Source organism: Lithobates pipiens, unplaced genomic scaffold (genome assembly GCF_037356315.1).
Source record: "Lithobates pipiens isolate NorthernLeopardFrog02 unplaced genomic scaffold, aLitPip1_a1.2 Scaffold_13, whole genome shotgun sequence".
NCBI classification, from domain to species: domain Eukaryota; kingdom Metazoa; phylum Chordata; class Amphibia; order Anura; family Ranidae; genus Lithobates; species Lithobates pipiens.
The window spans coordinates 324,350,021-324,372,420 of NW_027507718.1; the positions used below are offsets into that span (position 1 = coordinate 324,350,021).

At 41.5% G+C, this 22,400-nt stretch overlaps 1 protein-coding gene across 1 annotated transcript in view; it reads right to left on the minus strand.

Annotated features, from left to right (window-relative positions):
- Nucleotides 1-22,400, minus strand: part of MGAT4D (MGAT4 family member D) — a 178,104-nt gene that overhangs the window by 50,519 nt on the left and 105,185 nt on the right. The window contains exons 7-8 of the mRNA XM_077476938.1: nucleotides 20,943-21,018; nucleotides 3,774-3,888 (exon numbers count right to left, since the gene is read on the minus strand). Coding sequence (XP_077333064.1) covers nucleotides 3,774-3,888; nucleotides 20,943-21,018 — 191 coding nt within the window. The remainder of the gene's footprint in view (nucleotides 1-3,773; nucleotides 3,889-20,942; nucleotides 21,019-22,400) is intronic.

Consider the following 22,400-nt stretch of genomic DNA (forward strand, 5'->3'; position numbering starts at 1 on the left):
GAGACGGGTCTTAGCCTTCGAAACGCATTTTCCGACAGCCCTAGCAGTTTGACAGGTGTCTCAGCAGTGTCTGCAAGGTCTCTTGGAGGTAGCTTCAGCGATCCTCACGGCGCCTCCAGAAGAGGAATGGTCGAGGCTGCTGTGATCCAGCCATCCACATTTACTGATCCTTGAACCCGACACTGACTACAGAGACATGCTCATACTTTTTCACACCTCTCCCTTCTGTTTGCAGCCACTGGGTTTCCAGCCTGACGTAGGAGGCAGCCTCGCACAGCCTTTATTTACTCCTTGATTAGTAGTTAGTAGTAGCCCACAGCCCCCGGATTATAGCTTCTGAGAAGTAATTTGTTTCATTGTTTTGTTATGGCAGTGGTCTCCAAACTGCAGTCCTTTGCCTGCATTTAGATGGCCTTGGGGCACTATTCCTCCCACTGACAATTAATTGGGCACTGTTCCTTTCATTGACACCATTGATGGGGCACTATTCATCCCACTAAAGCCAATGATGGAGCATTTTCTACTTCCACTGGCCACAGTCTGCGCCCCCCCAAATACTAAAGGACAGTAAATGGCCCCTCTGTTTAGAAAGTTTGGAGACCCTTGGGCTATGCTATCCACTTTGGATAGACATTGTTTACTGTTAAATTATACTAGTTAACTTTCAAGGAGTTAGATTTGTTTCCAGCTAAGTGTCATTTTATCCCTTTTATGTGGTACATTTACTTTCCCTGTTGGAAGAGCGCCAGACAATTTCTTTATAAGTAAATTTTCAGAACTTTGTTATAGTCTTCAAAAGAGCCAATCCATTACATCTGGCTAAACAGCAACAGTTTTACTTTATTTTACTAGTAAATAGAACACGTTTTTAGTTATAAAACCTCACTTGTATTCCTATATATTCATTGTATTGATGCTTTTTCTGCAGGTATGCTGTACTTTGAAATGTCAGCCCATTTCCAAAATAGGCTGTTTCATCTCTAGCACCACCAATGGTGACTTTTTTATTTAAAAGAAAAATTTCCCTTTCACAAGTGACTGGGTATTCAGAGTGAATATCTTATTTACCAACATTTACTTTAGTTAAACAGCTTTAAAGTGCTACTAAACCCACAACAGTAAAATCAGTCTGTATATGCCAGGGGTGTCCAAACTTTTTTCAAAGAGGGCCAGATTCGATGAAGTGAACATGTGTGAGGGCCGACCATTTTGCCTGACATTCTTTGAACCATTAAAATTCGGTCATTCGAGCACTCATACCTGGCCCAACAAAAATTCTCGTGCCTTTGTCGCGCTCGTTTGCCTGACACACAGACGCATGCTCTGTTCTTTAGGGGTACCGTTAAGTCTTAATGGTACCCCACACATTGGAAACATGGGGTGCTTTTGGTGCAGCGCAATAAAAAAAAAAAAAAAGCTCTGGGACTTCTTTCCCTGCATTTTTGTGGGTATGGAAGCCCATTGAAATGCATGGGCTGCCCTACACACAGCATGCAGCCATGCAGATGTGAGCCAAGGGCTTATTGGAGGGGCAGTAAAACTACATGGTTGAGCTGTTTTTACCACCCCCAACTTCTCCCCCTTTAGCTGCAGAGGGAGCAGCTGGGGGTGTACACATGCTGTGGCTGCAGCTGGAGGTATGCTCAGGGTGAATGGGCCTGCACTGCAACTACCCCGCAAATGTGTGGACTGCACAGTTGCGGTATAGTGATGCTACATTTACGGGCTTAAAACAGGTGGTGAGGAGGCAACATAATGCCTCTTTACCACCTTTCAAATGCCTCTAAAAAGCGATCTGTATATGGATTGCTTTTCAGAGGAGCAGCAATCCTGGCTGCTATCACACACACAAGCACCACAAAAGCAGTTCTGATGGTACAAGAATGGGGGGGGGGTCTGGATTAAAAGTAACACACATGCATACACATACACACAGACATACACACATACAGACACATGCATATACTTACATACATACAGACACATGCACACACACACATACAGACACATGCACACACGTAGATACATACATACATACATACAGGCACATACATACATACATACAGACATACACGCACATACATACAGACATACATACACACACACACACACACATACATGCACACAGATACATACAGACACACATACATGCACACACATACAGACAGACATACACGCACATACATACAGACACACATGCACATACGCATACATACAGACATACATGGAAACACACACACATGCAATCATACATGCACAGACACACACACACATGCACACACACACACACATGCACATACAGACACACATACACACACACACATATAGACACACATGCACACACATACATACAGACATGCACACACATGCACAGACACACATACATACAGACACACATACATACAGACACACATGCACACACACACATACATACATACATACAGACACACATGCACACACATGCATACAAACAGACATGCACACACACACATACAGACAGACATGCACACACACATACAGACACACATGCACACATACAGACACACATGCACACATACAGACACACATGCACATACATACAGACAGACATGCACACATATACATACAGACACACATGCACACACATACATACATACAGACACACATGCACACACACACACATACACATAAATAAAGCCTTTTTAAAACGAATCTAGCTTGTAGTACAGTACCTTTCCATTCCATTTCCTCATTCAGCCGGGTACTGCACTGTAGGGGGAAGCAGAGAGCACAGCACACTCCTCTGCACTTTACTTTCACTTTTGAAGCCGACGGAGCTTCACACAGTGCCGGGGATCGGCTCATTTGACAGCCCTGATCCCGCAGCACACCAGGCGGGCCGTTCAAAACCGGACTGCGGGCCGCGATTGGCCCGCGGGCCGGACTTTGGACATGCCTGGTATATGCAGTAAAGCATGCTTGTTATACTCACTGTGGAATCTAAGAGGTTAGTCCTCTGCATTGTGTATAAAGGCTGTGTGATCCTGTCTTCTCTGATCCCCTTCTTTAACTGACTCCAACAGTTAGTGCGATAGAACAGAGCATTAGGAGTCAGGCTGCACATGCTCAGTTTGGTATGTATTGCTAAAGAGTTTTTCTTTTTTTTTTCTTGGGAAAGTGCATGTGATCAGTACAGGGCCAATCAGCAATGTCCAGACAGATGATCAGGGTAGAATGAAAACTCCTCCTACAAGCTTTAACCAGACACTGATAGAAGTCACAAGACTGCTATATACTGCTGATGAGAAAAGGTATTTAATAGTTTATATTTACTAAAATAATTGCATTTCCACGTTCTGTGTACTGTGAGAGACCAGATATAGTAAATGCAGGTTCTGGGTTTAGTAACACTTTAAATAACCCTCAATGTATTACTAATCTATTAAACCTCATTCTCCCCTCTGTTCCTATGGCAATTTTATTCTCATGTGCTTGTGATCTTTTTACCTGTTAGATTTACACTTCTGGTCTCCAATGCCAATAACTTCCTCATTCTTCCAGTTTCTTAATTTTTTTTGTATAAATGCTTGTCCAATCTTACCTATATTTTATTAGCCTTACAGCATCTCATTAAACCCCTTTAAATAGAACAGTTGCCCATGTATTTACAGTCAACATATCAAAGTCTCAGGGGAAAAAATGCAGGAGGCGCCTAAAATATTAAATTGAAAATGGTCTACCAACATATTTAAATAACCTGCCAGCGAGATCTAAATTCAAGCCTTTATACTCACCAATGAAGCCTAACACTGAAAATTCAAGTATTAGCCAGTCGTCTGAGCTCTGCTGGGTGGCAAAATCTTTCAAAGACTGGAAAAATTGTGGCTTGGCAACAACGTCATCTTCCAGCTGCATGAATGCAAAATAAGAAGACAATACCACATTAGCAAGCAGAAAGTGCCCAATCCTAAAAACTAAGTAACATAAGACATTAAAAACCGCAGTGACAGATAACTTGGTATTTGACAATAACCATTAATAGGTATATGCTAAACACTAAGGCGAATACAATATAAAAAATAAAAAAATGTATATATATATATCAATTATATTTTATTTTTTTAAAGAAAGACGTCACTCAAAGAGGCTTACCCAGAGTACCGAATGGTAACTCCACTTTCATGGTTAAAAAAAATAAAAAATAAAAATAAAAAAGGGAATACAGTTGCTACACACTCCATATTGTATTCAAATGTTATTAGTGGGACTGCTTTAGCAGTCCCACTATTGTTATTCATTTTTTTATTTATCATCATCTTTTTAATTTTATTATTCCGTACGCTTTTTTGGCTCTGCGTAACTCCTGTATACTTTCAGCTATTAAAGCCATTCAACTTTTAAAATGTTCAGCTCTTTCAGCTGATGTGTGTTCTCCTTCAACTTTTTTTCTACTATTTATACTTTTTAAAATATTAAGCTTTTTAACACACTTTTTTTAACATTCAAATCAATGAGAGCATGCTTAAAATCCGTAAAATCTTCTTCCGCTGCCAAAAGTTTCAGCTCCTTCATACTTTCACCTACAGACACCAAACAAACTTTAAAATGTTCAAAAAATATTCAGCTATCTGGCTATATCTTTTCAGTTTAATATCTTTTACAGTTTTTGCGAAAAATCTGTTTAAGTTTAGTGATCATTTTATTAAATTTCATGAAATTTAGGGCAGCCAGGCTTTTGTTGTTGGTTTTGTTTCTATGGTTACCAACGCTTCTTATACACAGTGATGGGCAGTGGGGGAGAGCACAGACACACCATGCACTGATTTATAATAGAGGAATATAATGGGCAGTTTTAATGGGGGCAATATGATGGGGCATTTTTGATGCCATTCAGCATTCCCACGCATTTTCTCTGGGAAATGCATTTTCTAGTTAAAATTATCTTTCCTGTTCAAACTGCAATTGAACTGTAATTTTCTGTAAAATGCAAAGCAACGTGGAGACGCTATATACACCATTGGTGTATGGAACACCCTCAGAAATGTGATTTCCTGCTTGTGCGATTGGACCACTGTTTTTTCCCAGAAGCCTGCACTAAGATACAAGTCAGATTTTAGGCATTCTCTGCAACCAAATATCCTTACCAATAGAAACAGTCACATTGGTGAGCCAGAGAGGTGTGGGGGGACGCTGTTCAGCCGCTTGATTGTTTTTACATGGGTGGCGGAGGAGGATACCCCCCCATCACTACTTCCCTCCGATGCTTCTACCGGCTTGCCCATGCAAATCAGTGAGCCGGAGAAGAAATCCCCCACTGGAAGGTCACCATAGAGAAGAACACAGGCCAGATGGTACCTGGCAGTCTCTGACCTTTCAGAGGCTGGGCGCGACATTATGACATCAAGCCCAGCCTCTGCATTTCCCTTGGTTGGGAAGCCAAGTTCAGGGTTTTTTTTTTCCCTTTGTTGATTTCAGGCTTCCCGGTCTATAGGCGAGATCTGGGGTCTATAACACTGTAACGAGGATCTGTCATGCCACATTCCTTGTAATAGAAATAAACGTGATCAAAAAAAATAAATAAATGGAAAAGGAAAGTGGAAAAATAAAAGTAAAATAAATAAAAAAAAAACTGATTTAAAATGCCCCATTCTCACTCGTGCCCACAAATGTAAACAGCATTCAAACCACACATGAGGTATTGTCGTAAACGTTAGAGCAAGAGCTAGAAAATTCTCCAACTAGATCTTCTCTGTAACTCTAAACAGGTAACCCATACATTTTTTTTAAGGCGTCGTCTATGGAGATTCTTAGGTACCGAAGTTTGGCGCCATTCCATGAGCGTGCACAATTTTAAAGAGCGACATGTTAGGTTATCCGTTTACTCAGCGTAACAACATCGTTATGCAAAAAAATTGCCCTAACTTAAGCGTTAGTGTAAGTCCCCCCCCCCCCCCCAAAAAAAAGTGTTTGAAAAATTGCTGTGATAATACCTTGTGAGATAAAAAGAAATGACCACCATTTTATTCCCTAGGGTCTCTGTTAAAAAAAAAAAAAATAATAAGATTTTTACATGAAGAAAATTTCAGAATTGGCCTGGGTGGCCAAGTGACTAAGAAACAGATGCACATGAAGCACTAATAGATCTGCTAGAGATAGAGTGCAACAAAGGGATACTAAAAGCTAAAACATTTTTTTTTCCACCTTAAATGCATTTTTTTATTTTTTTTATTAGGGTAACCCCCGTCCTCCCCCCTTCCCCGTGTGAAGGGGAAGAGAGAGGAGAATATATCCAGTGCTGTGCATGGCCGAATCTCTTCTCCCCTCTCTTCTTCTTCAAACAGGGCTCCTGCTGCTGTCAAATAGAGTGTGAGGAAAAAGTGGGGGGCAGGTCCAAGTCCCACTGTGTGTGCCTATGGAGCCCGGCTCCATAAACACACAGCTCGGGAGGGAGTGGACACTGTGTGCCCCCATAGCAAACTGCTTTTTATGGGGACACTAAGAAGAGAAAGAGCCAAGATTGCCACCAAGGCACCTTAAGAGGATCGTGGCCACTCTCTGCAATACCCCTGCACATAGGTGGTGAGTATAACATTTGTTATTTTAATAAAATTGACTTTGTTAACACTTTAAAGTGGTTGGAAGCCCTTACATATACCCAGTGAAGTGACTGGTCTCAGGTGATACACTCTCTCCCACCCCAGCAGGAACCCTTGGAAAAAACAGAGGGAATACGATAGCCTAAACAAGGTTGTAGACAACAGGTAAACTCTCAGAGTTTACCAGATCAAGACACAGGAGAGAAATTTCCTTGGAAGGTTTCAGAGCAGGACTTAAAAAGCAAAAGGACAATATCCTGGCTAAGGTGGAAGGGGGAAATTACCTTATGGTGAAAAAGAGGCTTTGGGCCTCAGGACAAACTTGTCTGTGTGGACCTAGGAAGGGCTTTTTTAGAGGACAAGGCCACTAGCTCAGAGGTCAAAGGGCCCTGGCATGAAAACAGAGGGACAGATGTTTGTTCTTTGGTAGGAGGATCGCAGACAAGACCGTGTTCAATGTCAGGCCCATGTACTCTAAATTTGTGAGCTGGTTCCAAAAATGACTTCTAGATGGTGATGATCTAACCAAAACTCTGCAGAGTCTGCAATGTTCATTGTACATTGGCTGGCAGGAATAGGAAGGACTGATCCTTAGGCAGGAGAGTAAAAGTAATTCACAATGTGTGTCTCATGGGGATGGAGTAGTGCCAAGACTGAGGATGAGACTAAGCAACAAATTGGTAATGCTAATCACTCACTGGAAAACACAGATAGGGTTATTGAGCAGAAAAAATGTGAATGTGCAAAAAGGCATCCCAGATGTGTACTGATGCCAAAAAATCTCCCAAAAGTAGGCAAAAACCAGCCTACCCGATTTTATGTGTGACTTTTGAACATGCAGGAACAAGTTGAGTGTTTTTAAATCCATAAAGCGCCAATTTCCACCATTTGGCTTGCAAACGGTTAACGGGTTCGAGTAGAAAACTTAAAAACATCCTTCACTTGGAACTGGGTCAAATAGGTTCCTACAGGAGGATTTGCTTAACAGCTGCAGAAGGATCCTCCTATCTTTGCACAGAGAATAGCAAATTTGAGAGCATGACATAGGGGGGAAGCTAAAGTCCCAAACTCCAGTTTGTAGCCCCTGAAAATGACACTTGACCCCAACATCTGAGTTTCCTGGGAGAAGGCAGCTGGTAGACATCCCCCTACTCTATTGGGGGAACCCCTTTATTGGAGAGAGTTGTTTGACTTTGAGGACTACATCTTCCAAGGAAGGTTTTTGTCCAAATCCAGCTTGAAGCTAAAGGCTTAAAAATGACAAAATAATCTTTTACTAACCTCAGGAGTAAAGGCTGGAAGCATGGAATTTTCTGGTGGTGGAGAATACCCTTACCCTCTCTGATCTCTAGGTGTACTTAGACAGGCCTTCTCCTTAAAAGAATAGACACGCTAAACGCTAACTGCACAGGAATTCTGCTGACCACCATTTAAGCCTAAGAATCCTTTCTATATACAGTAAATCAGAAGCTGGTGCAGCCAGGAATCTTGAAAAGAGAATCATTTTAGAAAAAAATAAAACTGTCACAGAAAAGCGTTAAGTTTCCTTTAAGCAGAGAAAAAAAGGCCCATTACCTAAAGCCACTAGCAAAAAATGTGTTACAAATAGGAGGAGCTGTATAGGGGACATCCTTACAGCTTTCTTTTTTGCCAGTGTCCAATCTGAAGGTGGTTGCAAATAAAGTAAATTTTAGTAAAGTTAAAGACTATGTCCTGCACAAAATTACTTTTCTTGGGTTTCATTATAGGGACACAGGGCTAAGACAAGAGGGGTATACCACTGCCTACAGTAGATTGGATACCAGCAACAAAGATGTTAGATATAGCCCTTCACATTCCCACCATGCTTCAGTTTTGGAACAGCAGTAGTAGGGATGGATCATAAAGACAGAGCTGGGACCGGTATCCCACAATGAATGCCAAGAAAACTTCACAAAAGTACAAAAATCCTATCTTCTTTATTACTCATTAGGAGACACAGGGTAAATTATGAATCAAAAAGGACATTCAAAAGCAGTCCAACTGAGGGGCGGGGGCAACACGGCAAACAAACACCAGCAAGCCATCCAAAACTACAGTGTACAACTGGGGTAGCTTACAGCTCAAAGGGTACCTAAAGGACCTTACATCAGAGCTCGGCATCCGAAGAGGTCTATATATCAACCTGGTAGAACTTGGCAAACATGTGAATAGAAGACAAGTTGGCAGCTTTACAAAGGTGAGAAAGATGCCTGAAGCTAAAAGGCTTAAGAGGAACTCACTGATCTACAGAGTACACTGTGCAGGACAGGGCTAATTCTTGTCCATAAGCCTATAGACTTGAAAGATGAGTTGCAGAAGCCACCTAGCAATAGTGGAATGAGAGGAAGGTTGTCCGGAGTGGTGAAAATGGGAATCAGTGCATTGGAAGGAAGCCCCTTATAAACCAAGGCCTCTAATTCAGAAATTAGCCTCACAGAGGTGAGCACAGGAGTAGAGGTTGGGCATTGGTCTCATATCTACCAAAAAACACTTAGGCTACTTTCACCATGAGTCGCTGGCGGTAAAGCGGTGCTATATTTAGTGCCGCTTTACCGACGTTTTAGCTGCGCTATGCGGCCGCTAGCGGGGCAGTTTTAACCCCTGCTAGTGGCCGAAGGGTTAAAACTGCCCGGAAAGCACCGCTGCAGTGGCACTTTGCAGGCGGGTTTGCAGCGATGCCCCATTTTTTTTTAATGGGAAGGGGGCACTTTAGGAGCGGTAAATACACTGCTCCTACAGCTCTCCAAAGATGCGGCTTGCAGGTATTTTGTTGACTGTCCTGCAAGCGCACCGCTCCAGTGCGCTTTGTGGGAGCTATTTTTAGCGCTGTAGCGTCTGCAAAGCGCCACAGTGTGAAAGGGGCCTTAAATGGAGGAGGTATATACAAGCACTGGCAGATTCCTCGCCCTCTCCAAGGAGCCACTACCTAGAGTTAAAGAATACATTCACCTCTGGGAACAGATTACATGCTCCACCTGTTTTTAGTTTTTTGCACATACAAGCAGACAGCTTATACCGACAGTCTGCGGGAGCGATGCAGGTGTAATGCTTTACAGAATCCACATCTTGATAAAGATGTGCATTTATTTTTTTAATGGTGAACTTATCCTTTAAGCAGTCGAGACAGGAATTCAGCCCCAAAACGACCTCTAGGATTCCCTAGATAGGGAGAGCCCAACAGTGCCCTGTCACATTAAGCCCAACACCAAGGAGCCACAGGTGATTACAGGCTAGATGAAAACCTAGGAATAAACACCAGTAAAAGAAAGAAGGTACAGTAACCTCCAGCTTACCTGTGTCCTGCTGGTACCAAGGGTGCCTGTGTCCTCCTAAGCTGCAGTCTGCATTGGAGAATCCAACATATAGTATTAGCTCCTCCACCTGTAGCATCCCGACAGCCATTGCTTGAAGGAACCGACAATAAAAAGGCACCAGCCAGCCCTTCCCCTGCACCAAAAATGAGGCTTGGAACCAGAGCCTCTGGTGCCTGGAAATGACACCTTGACTGGAAATTCACGCTGCCTGTGCTGGTCCCTGTCAAGGGGTTGTGCTGCCTTCAGACATGGTCCCCACCAGGCCCTAGACCTTCACAATTTATCGTTAAAAAAAAATTGCGATCTCGATTCAAACCCCCTGACGATCTCTACTGCAGAGTTTGCCGATTCTTTCGTATAACAAGTGGAGATACTTATCTGCTCACTCAGCTGAAAACATCAGGACATTTTAACTAACTTTTCCTTCTTAGATCAAAGGGAAACTTCTGTGTGTAAAGAAAAAATCCAAGCAGTCTGACAAGTTAACAACTTGTAAATGCAGGAAGTTTAACCACTTAAAGTCCAAATCTTTTTCTGACACTTGTTTCTTAATTTATAATCAATATTTTGCTAGAAAATTTCTTGGAACCCCCAAACATATGTATTTTAGCAGAGACCCTAGGGAATAATGTCAATTGCTGCAATATTTTATGTCACACTGTATTTGCCCAGCGGTCTTTCAAATACAATTTTTGGGGAAAAAAATACACTTCTATGAATAAAAAACAAAACAAAAACGAAACAGTAAAAGTTAGCCCAATTCTTTTTGTTTTAATGTGAAAGATGATGCGAGAATCATGAGAGAGTCGTGATCCATCTTCCAAGCAAAAAAAATTGTGATTCTCATTTTAGCCAGAATCGTGCAGCTCTACCAGGCACTGAAGGAAAAAAGGGAAATAAGCCACTTCCTTCCTATACTTAGGAGGGGAACCCCATCAGCTGCTCTCAGGGGAGCCAGGTAGGTAAAAGTGTTGGTTAAAGAAAAATAAGGATAGCCAGAGAAAGAGGCCTCCATCACCCAGGTGATACATCTCCTCCAGCTGGAGGAAACAAAACAATAAAACTGACCAGTTCAGCTGAAGGACTTGCTTTTAAAGTAGTTTTGGTGATGTGTTCCTGTTCCTTTTAGAGGAGGATCATAAATCTCATGGGTTGTATTGGATGATGATTTAGGGAAAAAAAAGGATCATGCCAACAGCAGAAGAAAGTCTAGTAGAAAGGGTTTGCTTCTCCAGATTGAGAATATTCGCATAAAGCCCTGGCATTAAACTACAGTATGATGGGAATGAGAGGGGTTATATATAACCAACAGCTATGTTTGCTAGTGTCCAATCTCCTGTAGGCAGCAGTATAACCCTGTTGTCTTAGAATAAACTTCCCTAACAAATATGGTTCTTAACTTGGTGATCAGCTCAATTTCTTCTACACTATGTTGACAACAGCTGTATGTTCTTTGCAACCGAGTGGAAAGCACTGCAGCTTTCTGTAATCCAACAGTGAAGATGGACCAAGTAGACTTGGCCAGGTACCTGAAATAACCTGGTATTCGGAACTTTGTCATAGAGCTGCTTGAATAATTACTGTGTGCTGATCTTTTCGTTATCATTCATCAAAATAAAGCCATCTCTCTCTGATGTCACAGTATCAGCAGACAGCCTTCAGTTACTGGCAAGAAAGATTAAGCTTAAATTCACATCTTGCTCCTGTCCAAGGCAGATTGGATTGCATGCTACTGTGCTTATCATTCAGCTATGGCATTATTTAACAGCTTGGCTCAAGTCCCGAGAGACGCCATAGTTTCTTGGGGACTTTGTGGACTATGTGAGCCAAAAGTAGCAAATCTAAGCGCAACCGCCGATTCATTTCAAATCGTGTATTGATTAGGGCAGCCAAAGGAAGGAATGAGCAAATGATACAGATTAATAATCAACATGAAGATAGAATTGAAAGTTTAATATGTGCAATTTCCAGTGAATATTAGTATAAAGCTTATGTCGAATTATACACAGAGCAGAAACATCCACCAAACTTATAATCTATAAAGTCCGTTGATACACAGTGCAGCTCTGCCCCACCCACCTGCTCGCTGCTCACTAGCTATAAGAAATAGTGCATGCAACAGCATTATCTGTCTGTGAGGTGGTCACAGATGTTGATGGTATGAGGGTAAACACGTAGCAAATTTCTTTCCTGTAGCCACAGAAATATGCAGGAAAGAAATTAGACAGTGTTGATGCAGGAATCCCTCCTGCTGTGCCATTGCGTTCTCCCAGCAGGGGGGAGAGAGAAGCCACCCCCACTGGGAGAAGACCGTAATAATCGCTATCAGCTATAGCAGTCACTAGCGATAATCACAAGAGAATCCGGCAGGCTGGTTGTACTCAAGTTGATCGGTCAATCAACTTCGTACATTCAGCCTGCCCATTAACCGTTTAAATCTCGGCAGGCACTGGCCAAGATTTGAACAGTGTATGGCCGGCCTTAGATACAAATCAGGTTTGTTAAAACCCTTGCGGTGTACATTGATCACCCAGAGGGGATTGTTTTTTTTTTTTTTCTTAACAAATAGAGGATAAAGCATTTTCATTTGGCACTGGTATGATCCTGGATAGATCAATTTTATTAATTAAAGAACAGCTCTGATAACCTTGGTGTTTATAGGTAAATAAGAACTTCTGCAGGTGCAAAATTTGTCATCAGAGCCCAGGGTCACTGAAATTCTTTGCAGGAAAGTGAGTTACAATTCGTCTACTTGACATTAGAGTAAACATAAAAACAAAATGGATAACAAACAAAATAGATAACATCTGAAACGGGTCTGTCCAGTAGATCATGTGCCAAAAAGTATTTAACCATTTTCTGGCTGGGCCACTGTAGAAACATGGCCAGGTGGGACAAATTTCGTTCTGGGAGGCCATGTGTCAGTGTCACCAGCCATTAGTTCTTATCACCACCACAGCAGTACAATGTCACCAGACCAGTGCTGCCAGTCAGTGCCCCTAATCCCCACCGCACCAGTCACTGTCCCTTATCACTGCCACCCACTCACAATGTCCCTAACTACCGCCGCACCAGTTACTGTGTTTCTGATCAAAGCTGCACCAGTCACATGGTTCCTAATCACCACCACACCAATTACAGTGTCCCTGATTAATGCCACACCAGTTACAATAGCTTTCATCACCACCACAGGAGGTTACAGTATCCCTGATCACCACCATGCCAGTTACAGTGTCCCTTATCACGGCCACAGTAGTACAATGTCACCAAACCAGTGCTGCCAGTTAGTGTGCCTAATCATCGCCACTCTAGTCAGTGCCCCTAATCACTGCCACACCAGTTACAGTGTTCTTTACCAACACCACACCAGTAGCAGTGTCACCTCATCAGTCTAAGCCAGCAACATTGTTCCTGACTGTCACTAGACCAGTGTAAGTAAGCAGTAGTGTTCTTGTTTTCTGACACACTAGTCCCCACTGTCACCAGACCGGTGCAGTCAGCAACAGTGTTCCTGATTACTGCCACCCCAGTTTCTGCCTGGACTGATCCTTTGCCTGTTTACTGACCATGTCTCTACCTGCAGCCTGAACTGACCCATTTGCACATCCGGCTGACTAGGTTCCTGCAAAATACCAGTCCCAGCCACCACCTGCGGACTAATGCACTCCTGGAACAACAGGAACGCCTGTTCTTCCCTTCTTCAGCCTCCTGTACTTCCTGGTCAATGAACACGGCATGCCTGGTTCCTGGGGGTAGCTATGCATCAATAGGCTTGGCTTATTAGGAAATGGGCTGCTTTAGGCAACACTACACTAAACTATATTCCCTGATCATCCGTACAGAGGCGACCATTACGCTACATTGGTTTTGACACAATTGGTTGATTTGTGTAATACACAAGATACATTGTCTGGTATATAATCAGTTCAGACAGTGGAAAAGTCTCACACACAATGTATCGCAATATTCTGAAGGAGTAGCAGGTGTAATTCTAAGTATGAAAAAAAAAAAAATGGGTATTAGAGATCACCAAGAAACCTTATTAAAGGAAAAACCATGGACTTAAAAAAAATCAACTTTATTAAACGTGATTAAAATGAATTAGTGCACAAAACTACCACCGATGCAAACATTAAAAATGACAACGTTGTCAAACTCCTACAACCATCACATACAGTCCACACTGTAATAAGTCTATGGGGATACATGGGCTCTTCCACAGTCAGTGGGATAAGAAAGGATGAGATTATTCAAATGGTAAAGCCACTCAATCCACAGAGAACAAAACCCTGGTAATCTTCCAATCAAAAGGGTGTAGCAATCCACATAGAATGCCATCAAGGCTGAATGTTCAATGAGGGTATTGCAGGGTGCATTTATATCGGAGTAGCTGGCTATATCTTGGATAGGGGCTATGGATAAACATCAAAACCAGTCACATAAATTGGTATAAGTCAACCCCACAACAGGAGATTCACAGCCAGATGTCACTTAATTGTTATTCAATTATACAACAGGTAGTAATTGTAAGGCTCCATTGACACTGAAGCTCAAAAAAGCTTTTTCTGGACGCCAGATTGCTGGCAGAAAATGCTGGTTGAAAAACTTGCTTTTAACAGCGTTTTGTACTAGCGTTTATGAGCGTTAGCGTTTATGGGCATTTTCAATAAAAATACACAGAGGACACTCCAAAAATCCCACAGTGCATTCCAAACTCCCACAATGCATTGAAAAAATTGAATCCCGAACACTAATTAACGCGTGTTTATGAGCGTTTATCAACGTTTGCCGTTTTTTGGCGGTGAAAAACGGCACTTTGAATGCGAATTTCTGGCGTTCAGAAAAAAGCCCATAAACTCCACTGCTCATTAAAGCTAAAAAAACGTCCATGTGTGCATGGACACATAGGCTAACAGAGTGGGGTTTATGGGCTTTTAAAAAAAACGCCCAAACTCCAATAAACTGCAGTTTATGAGCTCCAGTGTGCATGGAGCCTTATTCAAAATGCGATAACTGAAAAATGGCCTGGGCAGGAAGGAGGTGACAGTGGCGCAGGGAAGCCAGCATGCCATGATGAGATCTGCATTATGTGTTTTGTGGATATGACCCAGGACTGGATTTGAACCCCACTGCTGTAAGAGTGACCTGTAATAGCAAGAGTGAATTTAATCTGGCTACAGCCAATACTACTACTTATAGGTACTGCAGTCACACAGCAATAATCTCAATTCAACCGGTGGGCTGACAATTCGGGGTTGATTTACTAAAGCTGGAGAGTACAAAATCTGGGGCAGCTCTGCATAGAAACCAATCAGCTTCCAGGTTTTATTGTATTGTACAATATTATTATTGTTATTATTATTGTCAACTTAAATTCCACCTAAATTTACAACTTGGTCTTAAACTAAAAGACCACCCCTCTGCCCCTCGTTTTGGATATACTTTTATGTTTTTTTATTTTAATTTTTTTTTAGAAAAACACCATCTATTTAGATTTACACTCTAATTGTCAAAGAAACAGGTGGCCCCCACTGGAAGATTTTCCCTCACCACATTTGAATTTTTCTTCATTTTGTGCCTTCATAAAATGGTCACCAGGATAAAAATAGGGTGACAATCAATAGATTCATATCTTCTCTATCCTATCTAAAGGATCAAAAAAACGTTTTGACAAGAGGTATAATTTAAAGTGATACTAAAGGCTGGATTTTTCTATTCTCTTTAAAATAACAAACAGGTTGTACTTATCTGCTCTGTGCAATGGTTTTGCCCAGAGCAGCCCCGAAACTCCTCTTCTCGGGTCCCCTGCTGGTGCTCCTGGCTCCTCTCCAATGCTGAGTGGCCCCATAGCAAACCGCTTTCTATGGGGGCACTCGAGCATGATCACTCCCGAGCCCCGCTCTGAGTGCCCATAAGACACAGAGCATGGCTCAGCCCAACCCCCCCCCCCCCCCCCCCGCTCCCTCCTGACTGTCTGAGCCAATGAGGGAGAAAGTCGCAAGTCTCTGCTCTCGTACAAAAGTCATCACTGTTTAGAGATCAAGCTCAGGTAAGTATAAGAGGGAGGAAAGCTGCACATTGAAGGTTTTTTTAACTTCAAGACTAGAATGAATGAAGGTAAAAATCCTTCAGCCTTTACAACCACTATAAAGTATATTCTAAATATAAGTGTACTCTATGCATTAGGATAAAAACCTTCTGTGTGCAGCAGTCCCCCTTAGGCCCCCCATCCCAATACTTACCTGAGCCCCTCTCTATCCAGCATTGTCCACAAGTGCCTTGGCCGTTCGGGACTCTCTCTCTTGATTGGCTGACACACGTAAGCAGCATCATTGGCTCCTGCTGTGGTCAAACTCAGTTAGCCATTCAGGAGAGAGAGGGGGCGGAGCCAAACCAGAACTTCATGTCTGAATGGATACACATAGCTGCAGCTCGGCTGCCCCCATAGCAAGCTGCTTGCTATGGGGGCACTCAACAGCGACCCACGAAGAGGAGGATCTGGGATACCCTGTGCAAAACTCCTGCACAGATCAGGCAAGTATGACATGTTTGTTATTTAGATAATAGAAAAAAACAGACACTTTACAATCACTTTACATTGCATAGTATGCAAATGCCATTTGTTAAAAAAACAAAATAAAAGAAAAAATACTAACCTATCCAATTCTTTTGCCTTTTCCAGTTTTTAAAAAGAAGACTAACTTCTGAGTAAATTTCACTTTTTTTATGACAAGCATTTAGGTACTCAGAACTATTCTAAAACACCCATCAGTGGGTGCATCTTTCCTCATACTAGGTCCTACCAGCATGACCATGACACTTACAAGGTGGTAAAGGTCAGGCAAATCACCTTAGTGAATGAATGTCAACATTTATACAAGTACCTGCAATAATAAATACATTTCTCTTCAAAAAATGTAGAAATTCCACCCTTGCACCTGCATCTTAGGGCATGGTTCACACCTATACGTTTTTAGTGCATTTAGCGCACTACAGTCCATTTAACATGGTTTCCATATGGATCATGTTTACATCTATGTGTTTAGTGGCTGCGCTTTTGAAAAGGGTCAAGGACATTTTTTTTAAATGCAACACGGTGCATTTTTGGTTCAATAGACTGTTTCAAAATGCATATAGACTTTTTGATGCATTTTGCATTTTTAAATCTGCCTAACAAGAACTTCTCCTCTTAGAAAAAAAAAAAAAAAAAACATAAAAAAGGCATCAAAACACATGTGCAAAAATGCAAAAAAAAAAAAAAACACACAGCAAAAAGCACTGCAAAAACAGATCAAAAGCAAACTACATAGGTGTGTGAGCCAGGCCGAAAAGTAGCATGTCATATGAAAAAACAAACAAATACAGACTAACAATTAAAGCATAACATTTTGTAAAGGCAGTCTAATGAGGCAGATCCTTATTGGTAACATGAAACAATGGAGTGCATCAAGTGCAACACCTCAGCATCACCAACATGTACTGTGTAAATGAATAGTTCTTGTGTATACAGACCTAACAATAGGAAACGGCACATAAATTAAAAAGCCATGAATCCTATTATGCTGAATTTAAAAAAAATAAAAAATAAATCTAATTCTATTTGTAGACACCTCAGAGCAACACATACTTCCCAGAAAATAAAGGTTGTAGATTTTGTTATTCCAGGGTCAGACATTTAAGGTGGAGTTTTAGTCATAATTTTTAACAGTTTAACCAGAAAAAGATCAATGACCTAATAAGACCATGTCTCATCACTGGAAAATGCAGCAATTTTCTTACAAATGTGTCTGTGTCTAATTCTTCCCAAGTCTGTGCAACAGTATTAAGCTTCATGTATACCCTGTCTACATTTACCGCGGCCACAGGAAAGCACACAACGCAACAAAATCGTGGCGTGATTTTGCAGAGTTTTGCGTTTTCCTGTGGCCAAAATGTGCCTAACCTGAACAAGATTCTTCCGCGTTCAGGAGAGGGAAGTTGAACCTCACCTAAACGCAGCAGCTCCTAAATTCTGCTAAAAGCCTACAGTGAGGGAATAAAGTATTTGATCCCCTGCTGATTTTGCATGTTTGACCACTGAAAGAAATGATCAGTCTATAATTTTAATGGTAGGTTTATTTTAACAGTGAGACAGAACAACAAAAAAAATCCAGAAAAAACACATTTCAAAAAAGTTATAAATTGACTTGCATTTTAATGAGTGAAATAATTATTTAAACTCTTCCCAAAACACTACTTACTTGGTGGCAAAACCCATGATGGCAATCACAGGAGGTCAGACTTTTCTTGTAATTGGCCAACAGGTTTGCATACAACTCAGGAGGGATTTTGACCAACTCCTCTCTGCAGATCCTCTCCAAGGCATTAAGGTTTCAAGGCTGACGTTTGGTAACTCAAACCTAAAGCTCCCTCCACATATTTTCTATGAGATTAGGGTCTGGAGACTGACTAGGCTACTCCAGGACCTTAATGTGCTGCTTCTTCAACTCTTTTGCTGCCTTGGCCATGTGTTTTGGGTCATCGTCATGCTGGAATACCCATCCATGACCCATTTTCAATGCCCTGGCTGAGGGAAGGAGGTTCTCACCCAAGATTTGATGGTACATGGCCCACCCATCGTCCCTTTGATGCAGTGAAGTTGTCCTGTCCCCTTAGCACAAAAACACCCCCAGAGCATAATGTTTCCACTTCCATATTGGACAGTGTAGGAAGGGAAGACCCCCACTGTACCAATATTATAAAAAAAAAAAAAAAAAAAAAAAAAAGGATTGAATGAGTTGAAAAAAAAAACTATCAAAAAAAACCAAAAGGATTTTATGAGCACAACATGACAATATTGTTTAAAAAAAATCATGAATCTTTATGACAAAATATGCTAGTTAAAATGACATTAAGCAGGACAAAAACACCTAACAGGCTCAACAAAATACCCAATAGAGTAGGCATGTAAATATGGATATAAATAAAATCTGTGTGGACATACTATACAAATTGTATCAAAGAGTAAAGGCCATAAACTTTTAAATGAGCTCTTGGCGACAAGTTTTGCAAAATGCTTCCTCAGGACATTATTGGGTAGGTGCTGATGAGCCCAAAAGACAGCAATAGTTGACACCACACAGAGGTAGATTCGAGATCAGATGGATTCCTGTCCATCAACTACCAAATAATAACAAATGAGTCATATATCTTGACACTTGGATTAGGGAAGGGAGAATTCCACCTCTGCTCTAACCAAGGTCATTGGCAGTTCTCGAATCAAAGAGTTAAGTAGATTCAAATAAATGGTATCGGTAAGGAGGAAGGACTATACAGCAAACATGTCCATCAATATCAATAAGGATTAATCTACGAACCCAAATCGAGGACCCAAATATTAACTGGATGTGTCCACCCAGGTTTACTTCCAGTCTTCAGCTTACTATGTTGGTTGGAGCCTTAAGTGTACGTATCCAATACTTTTATTATTATAATTATAGTATATTACTATTAGGGGTGGGGGGGAGGGCAGGAAAGTCTAGAGTATGATAGTCTAGTATCCAAAGATGGGTATCGACTGAAGGTGTAGGTGCAGTCCTGTGACCCATTTTCAGCCGACAGCCAGTCTAGGTTCTGAAAACATCCTGACCATATGGCCGGGATCAACCTAGAACCCTGGACCAACACCTGGCTCAGCCTTTCAGTGATTCACAGGAAGTCTGAGCCACCCCCTCCACAGCTCAGCGCTCAAGTGAGCACTGGAGGAGAGCACAGAGAGCAGCTTATTGACAGTCAGAGCTCTATTCAGAGCAGAGGGTGAGAACTGAGCCATTAGCGGTGTTTGATTGCTTAATTCTCACTACAGAGCGGGGGGGGGGGGGGAGAGAAGATGCAGCATCTACCTAGTGATGTATAATGTTTATTTCTCTTTTTAATACGCCATACTTCTTTTAAAATGGATGTAAACCCACTCTCATCCTTTCTAAACTACTGCCATAGTGGTTATCTATAAGGATATACATGCCTCCTGCATGTATGCTTACCTGTCAAATGTCTCCCCTCTGTCTGTTATGAGATCCAAAATACTGAAGATTCTGTGGCTGGGTCTGTTGTCCAGAACTTGGTGGGTAGAGTCCTAATATCAGACTCCCCGCACACCTATACACTCCCCTTGTCAACAAGCATTTTCTCCTGTGTATTTCTTACACTGAACTCCTGCTATGATCACCAACATCCAGTCAAAACGCAGGAAAGTCACCACATGACTTCAGCATGCCCAATCATACTGAGGTGTGGAGCAGCCAATCCTGGGAGAGCTGGAGAAGAAAGGAGGAGGGGATCTGAAGTACACAGAATGTCTCTCTCAGGCTTGTGCATGAGATATGCAAATCACCTGTCACTCACAGCAAGGGGGAAAAACAGACTCCTATTTCTCTGTCTGTCAGTTTTTATCTCACTGAAATATAAGAGGATTGCTCAGAGCTAGATTTTATCTCCGTGGCAAGACTGGGCACAGATGACATGAAATCATATACTGTACAAGCCTTAATTTAAAAAAAAACATTTTCAGGTTTACATCCACTTTAAGTTCACCATAAGCGCATCAATGTTCAATACTAGGATTTACATTATATTAAATGGTTCTTGATCACAATTGAGCACAGTGTTGCTTGAAGCTCACTTGAAAAATACATGAGTTACTTTTTGTGCAGAGTTGCATGTATTGACCCCAATAGACTTAATTTGCTTGTTTTTCTGCACAGTAGCTAACTTTCCCATTGGCAAAAAAAAAAAAAACACACATCTGCACAAATGGTCAAAAAAAAAACAAAAAAAAACCCAGAAAGATGGTCAGCTATGTGAATGAGGTTTAAATGATTACGTTTACAAATGCTTTACATTTTTGTTACCATTTTAACACATCTTCACCACACAAAAAAGTTTTTACCTGTTTTCACACACTAAATATTCTCTGAAACATTCCCTTTAAGTGTAAAAAAAAAAAAAAAAAAAAAAAAAAAAAAGGAAGGTGTCTACATCCACAAATCCATACCTGCAGGTAATAAGTGCCCTTTGATTGTGCATATAACATCATGAAGCTGTAGTCCAAGTTCTGCTTGGTTCTCCACCTAAGAAAAAAATTAAGAAGCAAATGTCAGCTTGCACCTTTATTAGAGCAACTTGTTTCTGAAAATTCTCGTGTTGATTTACATCAATCCTTGCCAACTTTCTGCAGTGTGATCCTACATATGCCTTACATAGAAAGGTGGCAGAATCTTTGGGTATCGGAAGAGAACAGGGGATGGAAGTTCAGAAAAGTAATTGCACACAGCCATTCTGTGGTCTCTATGAGGATTAATCTCTGGTTTAGTCCGTCAGTCTTTTTGGGGATGTCTAGAGTGACATTTTTGGCTATACTTCCTAGCAAAATAGGTCAAACTCTGTCAGATTGGATGGAGCGCGTCAGTCTTGCCACAGATTCTCAATTGGACTTAGGTTTGGGCCATTCTAACATATGAATATGCTTTGATCTAAACCATTCTATTGTAGCTCTGGCTGTATGTTTAGGATTATTGTCCTGTTGGAAGGTGAAGCTTCACAGCATTCTCAAGTCTTTTGCAGATTCTAACAGCTTTTCTTCCAAGTTTGCCTAGGTATTTTGCTCCATCCGTCTTCCAATCAACTCTGACCAGCTTCCCTGTCCTTGCTGAAGAAAAGCATCTCCACAACATGATGCTGCCACCACCATGTTTCAGTTTTCCGCCGCACATAGCGTTTTGCCATTAGGACAAAAAGTTCAATTTTCCTCTCATCTGACCAGAGCACCTTCTTCCACGTTTGCTGTGTCCCCAACATGGCTTCTCACAAACTGCAGATGGCTTTCTTTCAACAATGGCTTTCTTATTGCCACTCTTCTATAAAAGGCCAGATTTGTGGAGTGTATGACTAATAGTTGTCCTGGGAACAGATTCTCACCTGAGCTGTGGATCTCTGCCGCTCCTCCAGAGTTACCATGGGCCTCTTAGCTGCTTCTCTAATATGCTCTCCTTGCCCACCCTGTCAGTTTAGGTGGACGGCCATGTCTTGGTAGGTTTGCAGTTGTGCCATACTCTTTCCGTTTTTGGATGATGGATTGAACAGTTCTCTGTGAGATGTTCAAAAGCTTAGGATATATATATTTTTTTTATAACCTAACCCTGCTTTAAACTTCTCTACAACTTTATCCCTGACCTGTCTGGTGTGTTCCTTGGCCTTCATGGTGTCATTTGTTCACTAAGGTTCTCTAACAAGCCTCTGGGGGCTTCACTGAACTTCTGTATTTATATGGAGATTAAATTACACACAGATGGACTCTTAACTAAAGGCAATTGGTTCCACTAGATTTTAGTTAGGGGTATCAGAGAAAAGGGGGCTGAACACAAATTCACACCACACTTTTCAGACATTTGTAAAAAAACGTTGAAAGCCATTTATCATTTTCCTTCACAATTATGTGCCATTTTGTGTTCAT